Source organism: Syngnathus scovelli, chromosome 13 (assembly GCF_024217435.2).
Source record: "Syngnathus scovelli strain Florida chromosome 13, RoL_Ssco_1.2, whole genome shotgun sequence".
NCBI classification, from domain to species: Eukaryota; Metazoa; Chordata; class Actinopteri; order Syngnathiformes; family Syngnathidae; genus Syngnathus; species Syngnathus scovelli.
The window spans coordinates 10,677,756-10,693,838 of NC_090859.1; the positions used below are offsets into that span (position 1 = coordinate 10,677,756).

General features: G+C 45.6%; 1 protein-coding gene across 6 annotated transcripts; it reads left to right on the top strand.

The window, feature by feature from the left end:
• The first annotated feature begins 1,016 nt into the window (after positions 1-1,016).
• On the top strand, positions 1,017-15,821 carry cplane1 (ciliogenesis and planar polarity effector 1). Of its 6 annotated transcripts, none has more exons than XM_049738035.2 (47): positions 1,017-1,435; positions 1,666-1,984; positions 2,060-2,179; positions 2,241-2,473; positions 2,555-2,658; positions 2,762-2,918; positions 2,996-3,099; positions 3,173-3,355; positions 3,424-3,667; positions 3,780-3,959; positions 4,051-4,793; positions 4,951-5,129; positions 5,194-5,274; positions 5,339-5,503; positions 5,570-5,725; positions 5,798-6,029; positions 6,115-6,242; positions 6,309-6,526; positions 6,601-6,765; positions 6,850-6,991; positions 7,067-7,164; positions 7,250-7,399; positions 7,480-7,591; positions 7,958-8,213; positions 8,324-9,265; positions 9,343-9,494; positions 9,566-9,648; positions 9,723-9,763; positions 9,893-10,166; positions 10,233-10,550; positions 11,062-11,550; positions 11,620-11,795; positions 11,872-11,935; positions 12,010-12,064; positions 12,141-12,296; positions 12,398-12,549; positions 12,617-12,824; positions 12,952-13,367; positions 13,440-13,593; positions 13,687-13,854; positions 13,932-13,968; positions 14,050-14,178; positions 14,247-14,427; positions 14,511-14,560; positions 14,655-14,810; positions 14,930-15,051; positions 15,135-15,821. In XM_049738035.2, the coding sequence occupies exons 2-47, from the start codon at positions 1,768-1,770 to the stop codon at positions 15,386-15,388; spliced, it is 9,144 nt and encodes a 3,047-aa protein (XP_049593992.1). In that variant the 5' UTR covers positions 1,017-1,435; positions 1,666-1,767; the 3' UTR covers positions 15,389-15,821. The 6 variants fall into 6 exon arrangements, with proteins under 6 accessions (XP_049593992.1, XP_049593994.1, XP_049593997.1 ...); XM_049738037.2 differs by having other exon boundaries at positions 12,144-12,296; XM_049738040.2 differs by having other exon boundaries at positions 12,010-12,043.
• The last annotated feature ends 262 nt before the right edge of the window (positions 15,822-16,083 follow it).

Consider the following 16,083-nt stretch of genomic DNA (forward strand, 5'->3'; position numbering starts at 1 on the left):
TACCGCGCTGTTTTTCCAACAAGACAGCTCTGACCCACTGCCATGTAAGACACATGATTAAATTGTTTCTTGACAAGCCCCCCCTCCAAGTGTCAATGGAATATGAATAGAGCTGCAGATGGCAAAACAGGTTACCATGCCAACTCGTGTTTCCTATATTGAATTCAACATTGGGAATTGTTCACTTAATTACATGTTGTTGTTGTACGGCTTTTCCGCTTGGCAACACATGACTATGTGTTACCTACTGCTGCTTCGCTCAGAGCAACCTCAAAGTCTGCATGGACCTCAAAATTCGGACCATGCCATCAAAATGTGATTATTTTGAAGATTTGCCATATATTTTTTAAAATTCTGTCATTCTTTTTTTTTTAAAGTGTTTTGCACTTTTGAAATGAATAATGAAGACTGTCAAATATAAAAATTCCACCCAGCAGTGAGGTAACTGCTTATTTTGAAGATCAACTGAATGCATTTTAACAAGGACAAGTGGAGCATCAGACAAAAGCACAAAGGACTGATTCAGCTACTTCCCATCAGAACCTGGTCATGACAGCAATGAAGAGCTCCATCTGCACCTGGCAGACACGAGCAAATGAATCCATTAATGGGCATTATGGAGAAATATCCCGTTTTTATTGTCTGTCATTGCAGATGTCATCACTCAGCACTATTGTGATGAAAATGAGTGATTAGAGAGGTATGAAATAGACAAGTTGGGGGGGTTAATGTATTAAACAGACATGGAAATGAGATTTTAACTGTTGCTAAAAATATTGGGACCAATTATCTTCAATGTGATGTGCTGTAGTGCCCCCAACTGGAGAATAAACGCATGTGCCACACATTCCAAGCGAATTGAAATTGATTTATTCCCAACTCCCAAAATGTTACAACCGACTTTAAATACGTTCAAATAATATTAGGTGTCTTTATAATTTAACCTAATGAAATTAAACTGTCTATTTCTAAACTTTATTAAAGCGCGTAAATGGCCGATGGTGACGTCACCACGTCTCGCGTTCCTACGGTAACGGCGCAAGGCTTCTCCCAGAGAGGATCATGGGAAGTGAACGGTGTTTTTGAAACGGAGGGAGTTTCGAATTATTTTACATTAGCTGCGGTTAAACACGATCAGCACTCGACATGTTAATTATTTAAGTAACGCGACGTTTAACCAAAAACATAAATACAACGAATATGTTCGATTTACTCGGCCTTCCTTTTCTTCGTACAATTAGCTAGGTGGCTAATGCTATCAGCCACTGTGTGGAGTCGTCAGGGGCAACAAAATGGGCGAACAAAGAAATTAGACGAAAAAGCGAAACTTGTTGATTTACTAAAAATGCCACAGATTCGGTGTTGTCGAAGCCAGCGGGAATGACGCAGCGACGATGACAGTGATGAAGAAGAGGGCGTTACATCCTGATCCGGGGTATGTACAAGCTTGTTAAACAGCACAAATATTAATGACATTTGTAATTGGTAAACTGTTTCTTAACAATACTTCTTGGCAATAAATCCTAATTCAAATACCTGTTTACTTCCTGTTTAAACAATGTGTAAGGTAAAGAAAAATGCTGTTCATCCCAGTGTTTTAAAATTGTTAAAAAATTCATATTCCCTAAAATGGTGCATCTAATATTCATTTTTTTCTCCTTTCAGGAGCCAAACACAAATTATTTTAGTTTTTTTCTTACCAGGTGGTCTTCTAGTTGATTATTCAAAGGGTTAAATCACTGATGGTGTCTCGCTCTGGATACAAGCATGGAGCTGACGCTAGAAGTGGTCATCTCCTCCAGAATCAAACGAAAAAAGCCATGGCCACGATTTTGCTGGCTGGGTCAGGAGAAGGAATGTGTCTTTCTGTTCGATGACAAACGGATCAGCGAGATCAACATGATGTCCGGTCGTACCAAGAAGAAGACCCCCAAACTCCATCCTTTGCTCAACAATGTGGTGACGATGGCTCCATCCCGCAATGGTAAGTTTAAATGTCAGCAGTCAAAAGTGTCAAAAGTTACTTCGCATAAAACACTGTGACTTTTGTTTTTCTCAGGGATTTGGTTTTGTGGACTTTTGACCACGGGCGAGCTGTTTTTATGGAACAGGGACAACGATTTATTGAAGACTGTCTCAGCGGCCCCTCAAGTCGTTAACATCATCACTACGATTCAAGGTAGGCGTTGAACAATCTTGGGACCTTAAAACATGAAATGCAACTTTTATTTTTTGGACAGGGAGTCCCACGCGACTGTCCGTCCATGTATCGGGTAACGGGTCGCGCGTGATTTTGGTCACCACGTTGGGGCAAGCGTTCCTGTGGGAATGTACAGACCCTCAGTATTTGACTTTGACGCAAGACGGCTCAGTGGAAGGACGATGGGTCCAAATGCAGCCGCCTCAAGACACCCCTCTGCCCACTTTGAAGGACAAAGAAGCGACTCATTGCAGCGTCTTTGTGGAAAACAAGGTTTAATGCATCAATGGGATTAATAGTCCCCCAAAGTTGGTGCGTGTATCCAGTGTTGTGACTGGTATGCTTTAATTCCAGACTATGGGTGATGTGTGCTTACTGGGATTTGTGTTCACATCTGGGAAGAAACTTATCATCACCTGCCTCAAAATCCAATGGCTGGATCAACATTTGTGCTTTGGGTAAGTGTGCCATCATGTTGAGAGAGGGGTTAAGGCCACACCCCTTAAAGGCGCAGATACAAGTAAATTCAGCGTCTTGTAAACATCATATTTGTTGGATTAGCTCTGTGGAATATAGCCTACAATGGGCTACCAAGATGTACCTCATGTCACGTCTCACCCCGCCCTGCCAATCGGTCAAGTCCAGAGGGGCGCTGGTCGTCGACTTCTCCCCCGACGGGCAACTGCTAGCCGTCGTGGTGAACCAGCAACAGCCTAAGGTGACCATCTCCACCTTCCCTGTGCCATTCTATGTGAGATTGCGCTTTTCTTATAAATTTTTTTGATTTGAATGTAGGCCACGCAGGTTCTATTCGTGAGCACGCAAAATTTTGTCTCCGTGTCAAGCGGACTTGGACGATGCGGGTGTAAAACAGAGCGGGTTCCTTCTAACTACACAAGGTGGATTAACAGGAATAGCGGTTGATTCGATTTTCCGCAAAACTCTGAAAGCTTTTAACACAAATTTCTCAAGGTCATACTGGGTTGGGAGTCTAAGCTGGTCACATGACGGCCTTTTCCTGGCCTGCGTTTTGAAGAGAGGCGCCCTCCTGATCCTGGCTCGTCTCGGCGGGCTCCTGGCGCTAACCAGCTCTGGCTGCAAAATCGACTTTGGCCCAGCACACTTTCTCCCCCTTCACCCATTGGTCACTTACCGGTTGGTCTTCATTTGATTACTCCACCTTTAGACAAAATGAGATGACAAGAAGTGTTGTTTTTAACCAGGCCTCCAACCGGACGAGCGGAGGCCCACCTGTCCAGCTCGAGCGTGTCGGCACGGGACACCATGAGGCAGCGCTTTTCCGTCACTTGGCACCCACGCCTCCTGTACTGCATCGTGTCCGACGGTTACATGGCCACCGTGCTGCGAGTCCTCAACAGGCCTTCTCCCGCAATGCTGGTGAAAGCTCTGTTGGATAACAGCAGCAAAGACCTTCAGAAGGCCTGCCAACTTCTGGATACATCTCAGGTACACAGGCAGGAACTTTAACTTTTTTTATCAGCGCTTGATGCACTCTAGTCGCCATTTTGTGTTACAGAATTTAATTTTCTTGTTCATGACTTTGTATTGCTCACTCTAGTTGGACGTGAGAACGTGCTTGGAGTCGTACCTCAGTCCGGACGCCAAGTCGTTCACCACGAGTGGACGTCACCCTGCAGACTCCATTGTATCAGCAGCCACACACGATTCCACTTTGCCTTTCTTTCTGCAGGACCAGGGCACCTTCGGTGGCACCAAGGAGCTGTTTGATCGATTTCAGGTTTGTCCAAACGAGATTTGTAAAATGTGCCGTGGCCCTCGCATTAATTCCAAATGCTTATTTATGAGCATTGTGATTTTTTTTCCCCCAGTCCTTCTTTGAGGATGAATCCGATGTAGACGGGCCTCCTCTTGGTTCGCAGTTGGCGGACAGCGGACGCTTGGAGTTTGCCTCCATGTTCGACACTCTCCACGCTTTGGACACAGAGACTGAACTAGACCAAGATCCTGAAGAGGACCTTGAGATGACCATGTGTTGTCTTCGACGGGATCTCAGTAAAATCCAGAATGGGCTTTTGACGGTGTGGGCTCTCTGCATGTCTCTGGGAGCTGCAGTGGAAAACCGAGCCCAACTGCTCGAGTGTACCGTCATCCGCGTGGCGCAACTCGCCGCTTTGTTCCACTTGATGCCGAACGGTTCTTCTGACTCTGGGAAAAGTGGCCCCTCCGGTTTTGCTTGCATCCTGGAGCTTCTCAAAGCACTTTTCGGAATCCTCCCGTGGGACATCACTCACTCCGATGGATCTCCTGGCCTGGCGATGGTGGTGGAGCTCTGTAAGCGGCTTGTCCACCTGCTACTCGCTCCGCCCCCAGATTCCCCCCCACCACATTGTATCGACAGGCTATCCGAAGCTGTGCTCATCCTCCAGCTGGCTTCCGATGCCCTCGACTGTGCCTACAGCCTGCAGAAAAGCACCCTCTGCTCCTCGACGGAGAAGGACCCTCAATTCTCAGCTTTAGATGTCCACCATGTGCCACTGCTACAGGAGTACGGGGAGGTCCAATATGACCTTGGTCATCCGGTTCTACCCCTATCCCAGCGACCATCCAGCAGGTTTGTCTTTTCATCATCAGAACAGACAAGGGAGATAGGCTGAATTTTTTTTACAAATTATGTGGAATTTGGTTGATACTCATTCACAAAAACATGCTGAAGTAGACATTCTCATGTTATATGTTTTGAATGTTTATGTCACATGGCCACCCGCCAGACTGTGTGGAGTGTGGCATTGGGTCTACAAGACGAGCCAGAGTTACAAGGATGACACACGAGGCCCTAAGGAGGTCGATGACGGGGAGCAGTTGTCAATCATCATGTCCAAGATTCAAGCAGCTCTGCAAGCGATCGGGGAGAAACTCGAAGAGGGTCCTGCACTGTTGAGTCACACAGGTGAGAAACAACTCTGACTGTTGCAATTTCTTTAATCCAACCTAAATATGAATTGTCTTCTCAGGTGAAGAATTCTTCCTATGCGGCTTGTACCAAAACAGCTCTGAGACGTGGCGGACCCAAATTTGGGAAGAGAGTCAAAAAAGTATGTTGTTCCCTTTCTCAAATGGACATAATACTGTAAAATAGTACAATTTTTTTTCTCTTAGGTTGTCGTCGCAGCGCCTTCCAGGAAACCCGACTTTGTCTGGCTCTCCTCTACAGCCTGCTGTCCCAGTACCATCTGAGGGAAGCCGTGGAGTTGGGAGAACACATGGCCCACTTGGCGCTGCACAACGCTGAACGCCACAATAATCATGCCACTTGCACTACAGGTCAGTAAATCCACAAATGCAGCCAAGAGTGTCCAAAGTGCTCAGATCGAACCTTGCGCTTTGCAGCCGACCCCCTTCTGCCGACAAACCTTCACAGCGACGCAGTCATCGCCGTCATTCAGACTTTAGCGAGGTTCATGGCTTCTTATTTTACCAATCAGCCTCTCAACATCCTGCCTGCACACCACGTGGCTGTTTTGCCGCCGTTACATCTACCTCATGGTTTGTGGATACTTAAATACAAATATTTGTGGAAAAAAAATAAAATATAACACATTTTCTCTTTTAACCCAGATTCAAATGTAGGACGCATGGTGCCTCTGTGCCAGGAGGAAGCGGCTCGAGCGGTTCGCCAGCAACAAATGTCGGAGAAGTGGACCGTGGACTACGCTGTGGACCTTCTACTTCTCGGGGGTCTGTTCCCTGAGACTGCGTGGTTGGCGTACAAACTCGGAGACTGGAAGACGGCAGCCTCCGTTAGCCTCGCTTATGTCTACGACTGCGCCAGCCACTTGGACAGGACTAAGTCAGTGTGTGCTGGATTGTTTTTGTGTTTTTTTTTTCCACTTCATCACTAAGATGTGTTTTACCTTTTTTTTTTTTCCAAACAGGATCAATAGACAAGACCTTCACCTTCCAAAAGGTTTACTCCCTGAAAGCATTTTTCAGGCGGAGTTGCAGTGTCTTCTGGACAATGACGCTGGAGAGCACAGCGATGTCAATGAGTCAACATTTGCAGGTTTGTGAACATCACAACACAGCCTCTTTAATCCATCAACCCACTTGTGTCTATTTGTTGGACTAGACCCCGTGGAAGGACAAGACCTAGATGCATTGGAAGCATCCGCCCAGGAGATCCTCAAAGCATCCGTCGTCGCTGGTGTGGACGTTTTAACGTCGCAGTTAACTTCCTTACTGGAATCAGCTAAAGATCTGTGCTCGAGTCTGTCTGCTTTGGTGCACAGTGGACTGTATTTGCCGTCCCCGCCTCTCTATTGTCCTCAGCCGTCACCTAACACTCAGGTAAACTGGCCTTGAAACCAAATCTCCATTTTCTTTTCCTATCTCACTCACAAGAATTTATATGCATCTTTCAGGATCCTGTGGGGACACTGGGACAACTCACAGAGTTGGCGACACGTCACAAAGTGTCAGGCGTTCTCCAGAGGATCCTGCTTCTCCTCAGGTCAGCTCGATGCTGCCACCCTGTCGCTCAGTGGTACGTCAGCAACGTGAGGCGGGCCCGCCACCTACTTCACAAGGTAGAGCGTCTTTGGCATTAGATGAAGCTTTATTTGAAAGTCCTCTTTTGAAAATAGATTTGCTATATGTATTTTTTTTTGAAGATCAAGACAAAGTATGCCTACCCATCATTCCCCAAAGAGGAAAAGCCTCTCCCAGAAGGCCTGATGAAATTTGCCAGCCATGGCGGATTCTTCAGAAGGAGCCATAGCAAAGATCTAGAGCCTGATTCCAGTCAAACTATTAGTAAGACACCACTCCACATTCAATTTGAGAATGCCAATTCTACTTGGTGTTCCTGACTTTATTTTCATCCTCAAGTCTGTTTCAGGCAGCTGTGTGGTTTATGCTGGATGCTTCATGTTCGGGATCAGCTTTCTGTTGCCTGCAGGAGGTTTCAAGCTGCTAGAATGCAACAGGTATCATAATAATGTTGCATTGTGTGGAGTTATTTTTTAACTGTGCAAGGCCTGATCATGTTGGTTTGTTTTTATGTCCTCAAAGACCCCTGACAATTCACAAGTGCATTCATTCTGCATTGATGCTCTTCTCTGGGCCCATCGCTATTTGACTTTCTCTCACTTCCTGAATGCTGAGGAAGTCCTGCAGGATCTCCTGCTCAGCCTTTTGGCGGAATTGCCACCCCTTGCTTTGGTGATTTTTTTTTTTTTTTTATCCATGTTTGGAAAAACCACAATGAATAAACTTGTATTTTTATTACTCTTCCTCATTAGGTGGCAGACACGCTCGTTCTTGCCTTCCCAGAGAAGGAAGAGTCTGTCAGAGTCTCCCTGAGGGAGAAGTATAACTCACTGCTGACGAGCTTGAGGCAATGCAGCGTCTTTGGTACATCATAGCCAAACAGATTTATGTATATTATTGGTGCTTGTATATTTAATTTATATACAATTAAAAATGCAGACATTCATATTTGAGTATGTGGGTTTCGTGTTACCACCACTTTATTAGGTATAGCCGGACAATAAAAAAATGCCTTCAATAATAAAGTTTAATGATTTGTAATTATAGTTTGCATTTGTACAACTGGACTGTATCTGATAATTTTCTTTTTATGTAACTTTAATAATGCAAAGTATTACAGTGATGCCTTGAGTAATAATAATATAAAGTGTTAAATTATTAAACATGTAGTATACAACCCTGTTTTTATTAACATGCAGAACTGTAGAACTTCTGTTTTCCATCCCGTAGAGGACGACACTAAGACCATGAAGACTCTGATCCAAGAAAAACTCAGGCTGAGGAGAAAGCACCTGGGTCGCTTGCTGAGGCACCTGGCCCCCATGGAGCTTTGGTTGTGGGAGAAAGAGGAAGATGAGGAAGACAAACACGAGGCGACCGCTTTGAGATCACACTCGCCGGTCACGAGCGTCAGCACTCTAACTGATGGCGTTGATGGAGAAAGAACGGAGAGCACATCTGACCCTCATAACTCATCCATATCCAGGTAGGTGGTGTACAATTAAAGGAGGTGTGTCCCAACTGATTTGTCTGTGGAATAAAAAGTAATCAAAGGTAGTAAAAAAAATTGTGAATTTTTCTGTTGTCTTCTTACAGGAAGGTCAAAATTAAAGCAAAGAAGACTGCTGTTCGGACTAAGAGAGCAAAAAATAATGTATCGCCACCTTCCCTTCCAGTCATTGGCACCTGGGAGTTTGAGCTAGAGGATGATGAGTATCTCAACTTCCTCGAGCTTTTTCTCAGCTACATGCTGGAGAAGGAAAGCAGCGATAGGGGCGAGCCTCCTTTGCTCAAGTCTTTTTGCTCGGCTTTACGCGAGAGGGAGCTAAACTCGCTCACCTTCGACGTGCTCACCACCATGCATCGTCGCCAAAGAGACCCGGCCAGGAAACACTGCGGAAATGAGCTCCCGGTCTTCAGAGCCGGTTGCTGTCGAAGGCCGGTGAATCCGGGTACGACCCCCGAGTCGCAAACCGCACCGGATACTTGCGAATCTCGAAGCAACGTCTCTGCGTCCGCTCTGTCGGAGCTTAAGACAGGGAGACAATTGGGTTTGTTTGGTCTCCGACATCAGAAGGGAGACTCTGGTTCTGTCGGTAATCAAAGCGTGTTGGCTTTCACCTCCACAACTACACCGGAAGCCATCGTAGAACTTCAACAGGTCCTGGATTCTAAATTAGAAGCCCAGTTCCCAGTCCTGGGAAGACTGCTGGAGTGGATGTTGCGTTGGGCCGATAAAAGGGTGCTCCTTGGGCATTCTGCAAAGAAGAAAAAAACAAAAAGAGACGTAGCGTGTGAAGATGGGATAGTCATCCGTGTCAGAACCTCTGCGCCGGCGCTGCTCACTTCGCTGAGCCTGCTGGAGCGCAGGTTCACGCATCTGCTCCAGCCAGGCTGCCCGGAAGCTAGATGGACGATCGCCCCGGTGTTGCAATCCGAGGCCGTCCCAAAGCTGGAGAGACAGAGCCCTGTTGATATCAGCTCCCCAAGATCAGCTGCTGGTCTGGATCACGACATAGAGAAAGAGGAACTGTCTGTGTGAGTGTTTTTTTTTTTCTAAAAAAATGCCACCATGTATGGCAGAAGGTACCACTGTGTGTATTACACTCTTGTAGTTATTCTCACACGGACGAAGCAGAAGAGTTGAAGTCTCACATGTCGCCTCTCCCCGACGAGCCAGACGAACTCAACTCCAGCGCTCCGGTCCCGAGCTCCACATCACAGCGACCGTGTTTTGACGATTTGGACGTCACTCCAGAAAAAGAAGGCACGGTGTCCATGATAGTCAGTATGTCAGCTGTACTAAATCATCTTAACATCAACGTGTTTTTATCTCAGTCAAAAGCAACGATGACCGCACGGAGCAGTCGTCGTCTCTCTCCAACGACATCCCGTCTGAAAATCTCTGCTCACCTTTAGCGGTCAGTATGAATTTGTGGCTATTATACATTTCAGTTTTCATGTAGTATAAACAAGTGTGTTATTTTTTTCACAGAGTTTAAAACTTGGAGAACTGATGGAGCCCACCTCATCCCTGTAAGTTCTCAATGGCAAATTATTCTGCATTTAAAACAATTATATTAAAGCTCCTGACTTTGCCAAGTTTTATAAAATAATATAGCATCACTGTTGCATCACCTGTTTATTTTATTTTTTTTCTTTAAGCTTCAGTCAGGCAGGAAGCCATCCATTGACCCGGGCACCGAGTGATCCAAACTCCCAAATCCCTCCATCTGCTCAGCCACAAGCGTCGCTTCACACAGAGCTCCCCCATTCAAGAGCAACTCTGGACACCAACACGCCATTAGATCATCCACACTCTGGACCTCACCCTACCACAGCTGGTGCACCCGCTCTGGATCCTTTTGGCCAACCAAACTCCTTTCAGGCTCCGCCAATGAGGCAGCGTCTGGGTGAAGATCTGTACCGACTGGTCCAGGTAACAATGCATCCGTAGATGCATTGAAGCTCACCTGATGATTTAAATATTGTCCCTGTCTTGCAGAACATCAACTACATGAGCCTGATGGATGTTTTGGGAGCTTCATTTTCCAATCTACAACTCGCGCAGCAGAATTCCTATTTAGCGCAATCTAATATGAACCCTTATGTGCCTTCTCCCTATGCACCACCTCAACATAATCCCCAACCTGCGCAGACCCCTGCAGTGTCGCAATCCCAAATGTATGTGCCTAATTCACACTCAAACAACCCAGCATCTGCACCCATGTATGCACATCAGACTCCCATCCACGGCACACAAGAACCTAATTACGTCAGCAATCTTACCTATGCCAGTCATGACGCAGGAGGAAGCCATCAGGTGTGTTTTTACTTGATAACAAACTATTTATCGACTTTGTGGGTGAAAATGAACATCTTCTAAGCAGCCCGTGTGACCCCTAATTTTTTTAAAGTATTTCTTATGTGCGTATTATGTTGTGGAGCTGCGTGCGTAATTACGCACAGCGCAGAGCGAATTTTAACGTAATCTGTCCAATTTAAAACTTTACGCCGTTGCTTCATAAACGTATCGGTTGGTTCCATTTCTGCATTCGTTCCCGAACGTGCATTTCATTTTTCCCGACACACCCGCGCATCGCAATGAAGCCGTCATTCGATGTGGAGTGACGTCACAGTGTTAATGCTCATATCTGTAAAAGATGACGTGAGGTGACGTTTTGTTTGTTTCTTGTTATGTTCGAACGACTAGTTAAATGTGCACTAATTTCTCCCATTCACTTGTGCTTCATTGGAGCCACTCGTCTTCCTTTGTTATAACTAATTTTTGAAACACATTCAAGCGATTCGTCTGATCTCTTTTTCGTTTTCAGGATTTTCGACCCCTCTCTGTGCAAGCGGAGTCAAGAGACATTCACTTTCAGGAAAGAACGAAATTAATCCCATCCACCGACGGGCTTCTGATCGCCTCTAACAGCAATACCACAGCGCCCCCTGTTGGTAATAATACAGACCTGTCCATTCAAGCCTCAACCCTCCAATTACTCCATCTGCAAAGTGGTAAGAAGAGAGACAAGAAAAGGAATAAAGGCGCTTCTTCAATTCGGAGAAGACTTCTTCGATTTAACCACAGCACTCAAACCGAGTCTCCGACAAGGAGCTCTCGTCAGCAGAATCCCACGTCCGAGGCGGCACAAGGCCTTCGTTTGCTGCGCTTGCAACCTGGTGCACAAGAACACATCAACCTCCCCAAACTACCAGCAACACCTCCTCCTCCCCCCAAGCATTTCTATGTCCCTGCAGTGCCACTGGTAGAAACCCCCAAACTCCAACTTCTTCACATAGACCCCAGTCCAAGAATGGTGAGTATTGTATACCCCAGAAATAGACTTAGAAATAAGCTTATTTTAATTTGTGAACATTTTCCTTAGATGTCCACCCCGGCTCCTCGCTCGTCCCACAAGGCTCGCCTCATCTCCCTGGAGGAGTTGGCGGGTTTAGTGGCAGGGAGGCGCAACTCGGAAGAAGCTCGGCTGCAGCTGCTGCGAGTCAACGACTCTGGCGAAATGCATCGTGGCGTGACGCCTTCCTCCAGCTCCAGCAAAAGGCACGATTACCTTACATGTAATAATCACGATTTGTTTTCATGTTAGCCCTTTGACCCCGAGTATTTGTGATCACAGGCAGAAGAGGCGAGAGCGATCACTAAGTACAAATCTGCCAAGTGAGCCCATCGCTAAACAGGAGGTAGAGCTTCTTTTTTTTTTTAAATAAAAGCAATTTTAAAATTCCATTCATAATTTTTTTTTTTTTTTTTGTAGCCTAACGTGGAGCAAGAAGAAATCACCCCAGCAGGTGATGCACCCAGTCAAAGTGGTTCGTACCAAATATTCCAAGATCCACAGCACGTTGACGGTTGACCTCACTGTCATGAAATCTTTGTGCTTGTCAGCAGTCATTCATAGTTCCTCGAGATCCAGCAGCACCGGTCCAACTGGTCGCTTTTTATTAGACAAGGCGAGAGCCACTTCAGCTGAGCTCCATGCCTTCGCCTCCACGTGTAAAAGACCCCCAGAGTGCCTTGACGCTTTCACCAACACTGATCCAAGTAAGTAAATCAACTTTTATAGACTCAAGCTAATCTATGACCCTAATAAAGCAATAGAGAAAATGAAAAAGTGCCAAGATACTCCCCCTCCTCCCTTCCAGAATCTTCTCCCATGCTTGTGGACAAAGCAGTGTCTGCCTCGCTCTTAGCCACAACTTCTACGGCCAAGTTAAAAGAACACACTTCAGAGAAACTATCCCGAGAAAAGAGCCCTTCTCAAGATGAAGATGAGATAGATGAGAAGAAGAATTTGGTAAGATGCCAATCTGAGACAGGGTGTGTGTATCTTGTGTAACATTGAGAAAACCAATTTGTGCCAGGATCAGCGCGGTCGCAACTTCCTAAGCATCCTGGATATCGAAGAGGGGTCGCAACATCGTGATTTACCTCCAGCTGGCTCCGGAATGAAAGACGCTTCTTCCATACCTCCTGTCCTCACGCCTGCTCAGCTTCACATTCTCGCCACTTCCGTCATCAAGAGTGCTCGCCCCGCTGAAGAGAAAACTCCCAAAAACGTCACCCCAACAGGTCTGGATTTAACTGTTGATTCCCAAAAATCTTTTATAATTATTTCATCAGTGAATATTTTTAGACTTTTACAGAATGAATTAAACCCATAGCTCAAGGCTCCACTCTATTTGTATGAATGTTCTAGATTACCATGAGAGCACCACTGAACCAGAGAGAGTTTACTCGGAGGAGCTACATGACGCAGATCTTATTAAAGCCCTCAGGACAAGAAGAGAGAGACCTCACAACGTGGAACCGGAGAGCATCTGCTCTACTGAACTATCTGAGCTGACGACAGCGATGAAGACACCAAAAAGAGACGGACCTCACCACAGGGAACCAGAGAAAGTCTCTCCGTCCGACAGTGAAGTTTCAATCGGCTCCGAGCTTTCGAAAGCCATCAAGAGCCCACGAATAGACGAATCTTGCAATCTCCCATCCGAAACCGCCGCGGTTTGGTTCTCGTCCCACTTGTCCAAACTGGATTCACAGCTGGCTGCGTTGCAGAACATCGCCGATTGCCTGGAGCAGGACCTGCCTCAGTCCAAAATTCCAAAGCAGGTATTTTATCATTTGCATATTCATTCTCATGATTCAGATATAGAAATCTGGCATGATTTTCTTTTTCTGTAGCCATACAAGCCACAGCAATTCTCCCCAGCTTCATCTCCGAACGTGAAGCCCACAGTAAGAAAAACAGTAAGATTGTCTCTCCCGGAGGAAAAGCCCAAAGCACAGCCAAAACACACTCCTCACGTCGTTGTGAGAAAAAACATCCTCGAAAGCAGTAAGTTTCTTGTTTTTAACTTTCCTAACACATAATGAGAAAGGGAATCAAATGAAACGAGTCGAAAATGAATTTTTTGAATCAATCACAAAGGAGCCCCACTGCTCCAACCTCACACCGCACCAGAACCCGACATCTGCGAGGAGGACGAGAAGGAAGAAGACATATTCCACAATGTCAACCACAGCCCTGACCGAAAACCGTCCACTCCGCATCTAACTTCCTCCTCTCAGCTTCATCCCGGCCACCAGAGCCTTCTAAGTAAAGTTCATTCAGACCTTTTCTCCATCCATGTTTATACAATGAATTCTTGTTATCCTATTATGTTCCTCCAACAGAGCATCTGTCAACTGTAACATTGGAAACGTTTGATGAGTAAGTATGAGATATTTTAATCACTTGACACACAATACAATTTTTTTTTTATTTGTCTTGCTGTGTTCGTGTCACCCGCAGGACGGTCGAAGAGAGTCTGGACCAGACGGGCTTGTCCGACACAGCGGAAATCCTGGAAGGTTTGGTACGAGAAGGTTACATATCCCAGATGGACCTGGACGCATCTTTATCAAACACGCTTGACAGCAGGTACAGTTCTCGCTCAGTTGCGAGCGATTTGAGGGCATCGTGGAGCTCAAAGCGGCAATGTGGTGCAGGAAGGAGCAGCGAGAAGCAAGTCAGCAGATTTCCACAGGGCGTGCTGTCCCCGACGATGAAGACTACAGGCGGGAGTTGAAGATCTGGATGCGACGCAAGCAGAGGGAGAGACACTCGGTGTATCAAAAACAGAGAGCCAGCCTCCGCGAGAGGGAAACCAAACCTTTCTCCAGAACATCGGTCGGATCATTCATCCGCTGTCAAGAACTTTCCATCATCTTACATCCACGTGGTTGCTCATCTGTGCTCTTCTTCTTTTGCAGAAATCCACCAACCAAGTGATCAGCAGGAAAAACACACAAGAAAATCAAAAGTAAGAACCTACTCCGGTTAAATCTGAAATCACAATCGCATATTTATTAACAACGTACTTTGTAAACATAATTTTCTTTTCTTTGGCTTACCAGGGACTTGCTTTTGAAACAATTCAACCAGAGGCTTCGTGACGCCGCCTTGTTGGCGGATCAACTTGGCACCAGTCCCTTTCCCGGCTCTCGTGTTTTAGTCACTGATGGTCCCACCGTAAGGTCATCCTCTGCTCCACCCACAGCTGGCAATCCCAGGTACTGCTATCTTTTTAAAAAAAAAATTCCAGCAGAAAACTTGGTGTGAGGCTGATTAATGTCTAAAATGGTCTTGCCTGGATTTGATTGAATCCAAATCTTCTCTTTGGGTTTGACAGCACAGAGAAGAATCTGAAGCGTCCCTCAGGCCAAACACGCGCCCAGCGTCGTCCTTGGACTGCTGAAGTACCTGGAAGACCTTCAGAGCACAACAAGAAGGTTGAACTCCAGCCAAGGCCAGGTAGCATCCGTAAACCTCGATAGTAGCATCACAATCCTTACGAGGCTTTTAGAATGTATTTTCCCTCACACTAATTCCGTGAGGTTCTCTCTCGATGTCAGGGACCTCACTGTCCAGGGAGCGTCCAGTCCCTTCCGCCAGGGCCCAAGAGGACGAGCATATCACACAGCAGAGCGTTAGTTTGTTATTGTCTGAACTTATAAACGAGCAGGACGACAGCATCGAGGTGGGTGAGGCAGGCATGGACTGGCTTGACAAATTGTCGGAGAGCGGCGGCAACCTCAGCGAGGTGGACTGGGCGGCCATTGAAAGGATGGCGGCCACGGCGGGGACTTGAATGTCTGCATCTCAGGTAAAAAAAAAAAAAAAAAAAAAAAGCAGCACGGTACAGAGTCATTGCTTGGTTAATTTCTGTTTCTGCTATGTTTGTTTTGTGTTGCAAGCAAATCAGGCACCCTACCACTAGGTGGCGGTATTGTTGCTTGCCGTGAACACAGTTGCGCTCACATTTGTGCAGGTATTTGCACATGATTTTGTTTTCCAAGAAATGGAATGAAAAGACAAAGAAGCATGATGTCTTTTGACCTTTGTAGCAAAGGCTATAAATACTTATGTACGTGTGACCCCCCCCCCCACAAACACACTTGATTATTTTGTCAGTTTTCTGTGTAGAATTTGGAGAGAAAAATTAATCCCTTTCTGCTTGAATATTTCTACTTTCTCACTTTTGTACACATTGTCTTGAATAAATGTCACTTTTAATCATTTCATTATTTCAAAGACTTTATTTGGAATACAAAGGTAAAACATTCTGCCACTAAGTATCAAAAATACTGACTTTTTTTCTTGAACAGTTACCTTTTGGATAAAAACTCAGTAATTCAAATACTCATCGATCTAAATTGAAAATATTTTTCAAAATTAAATACAGTAAGTGATTCTGATCAAATGTTATACTGTATTATTATTGTTTTAAACTAGTTAAAATTGTATTAAAAACAGTAATACATTGAAAAAACACTGGTTTATACT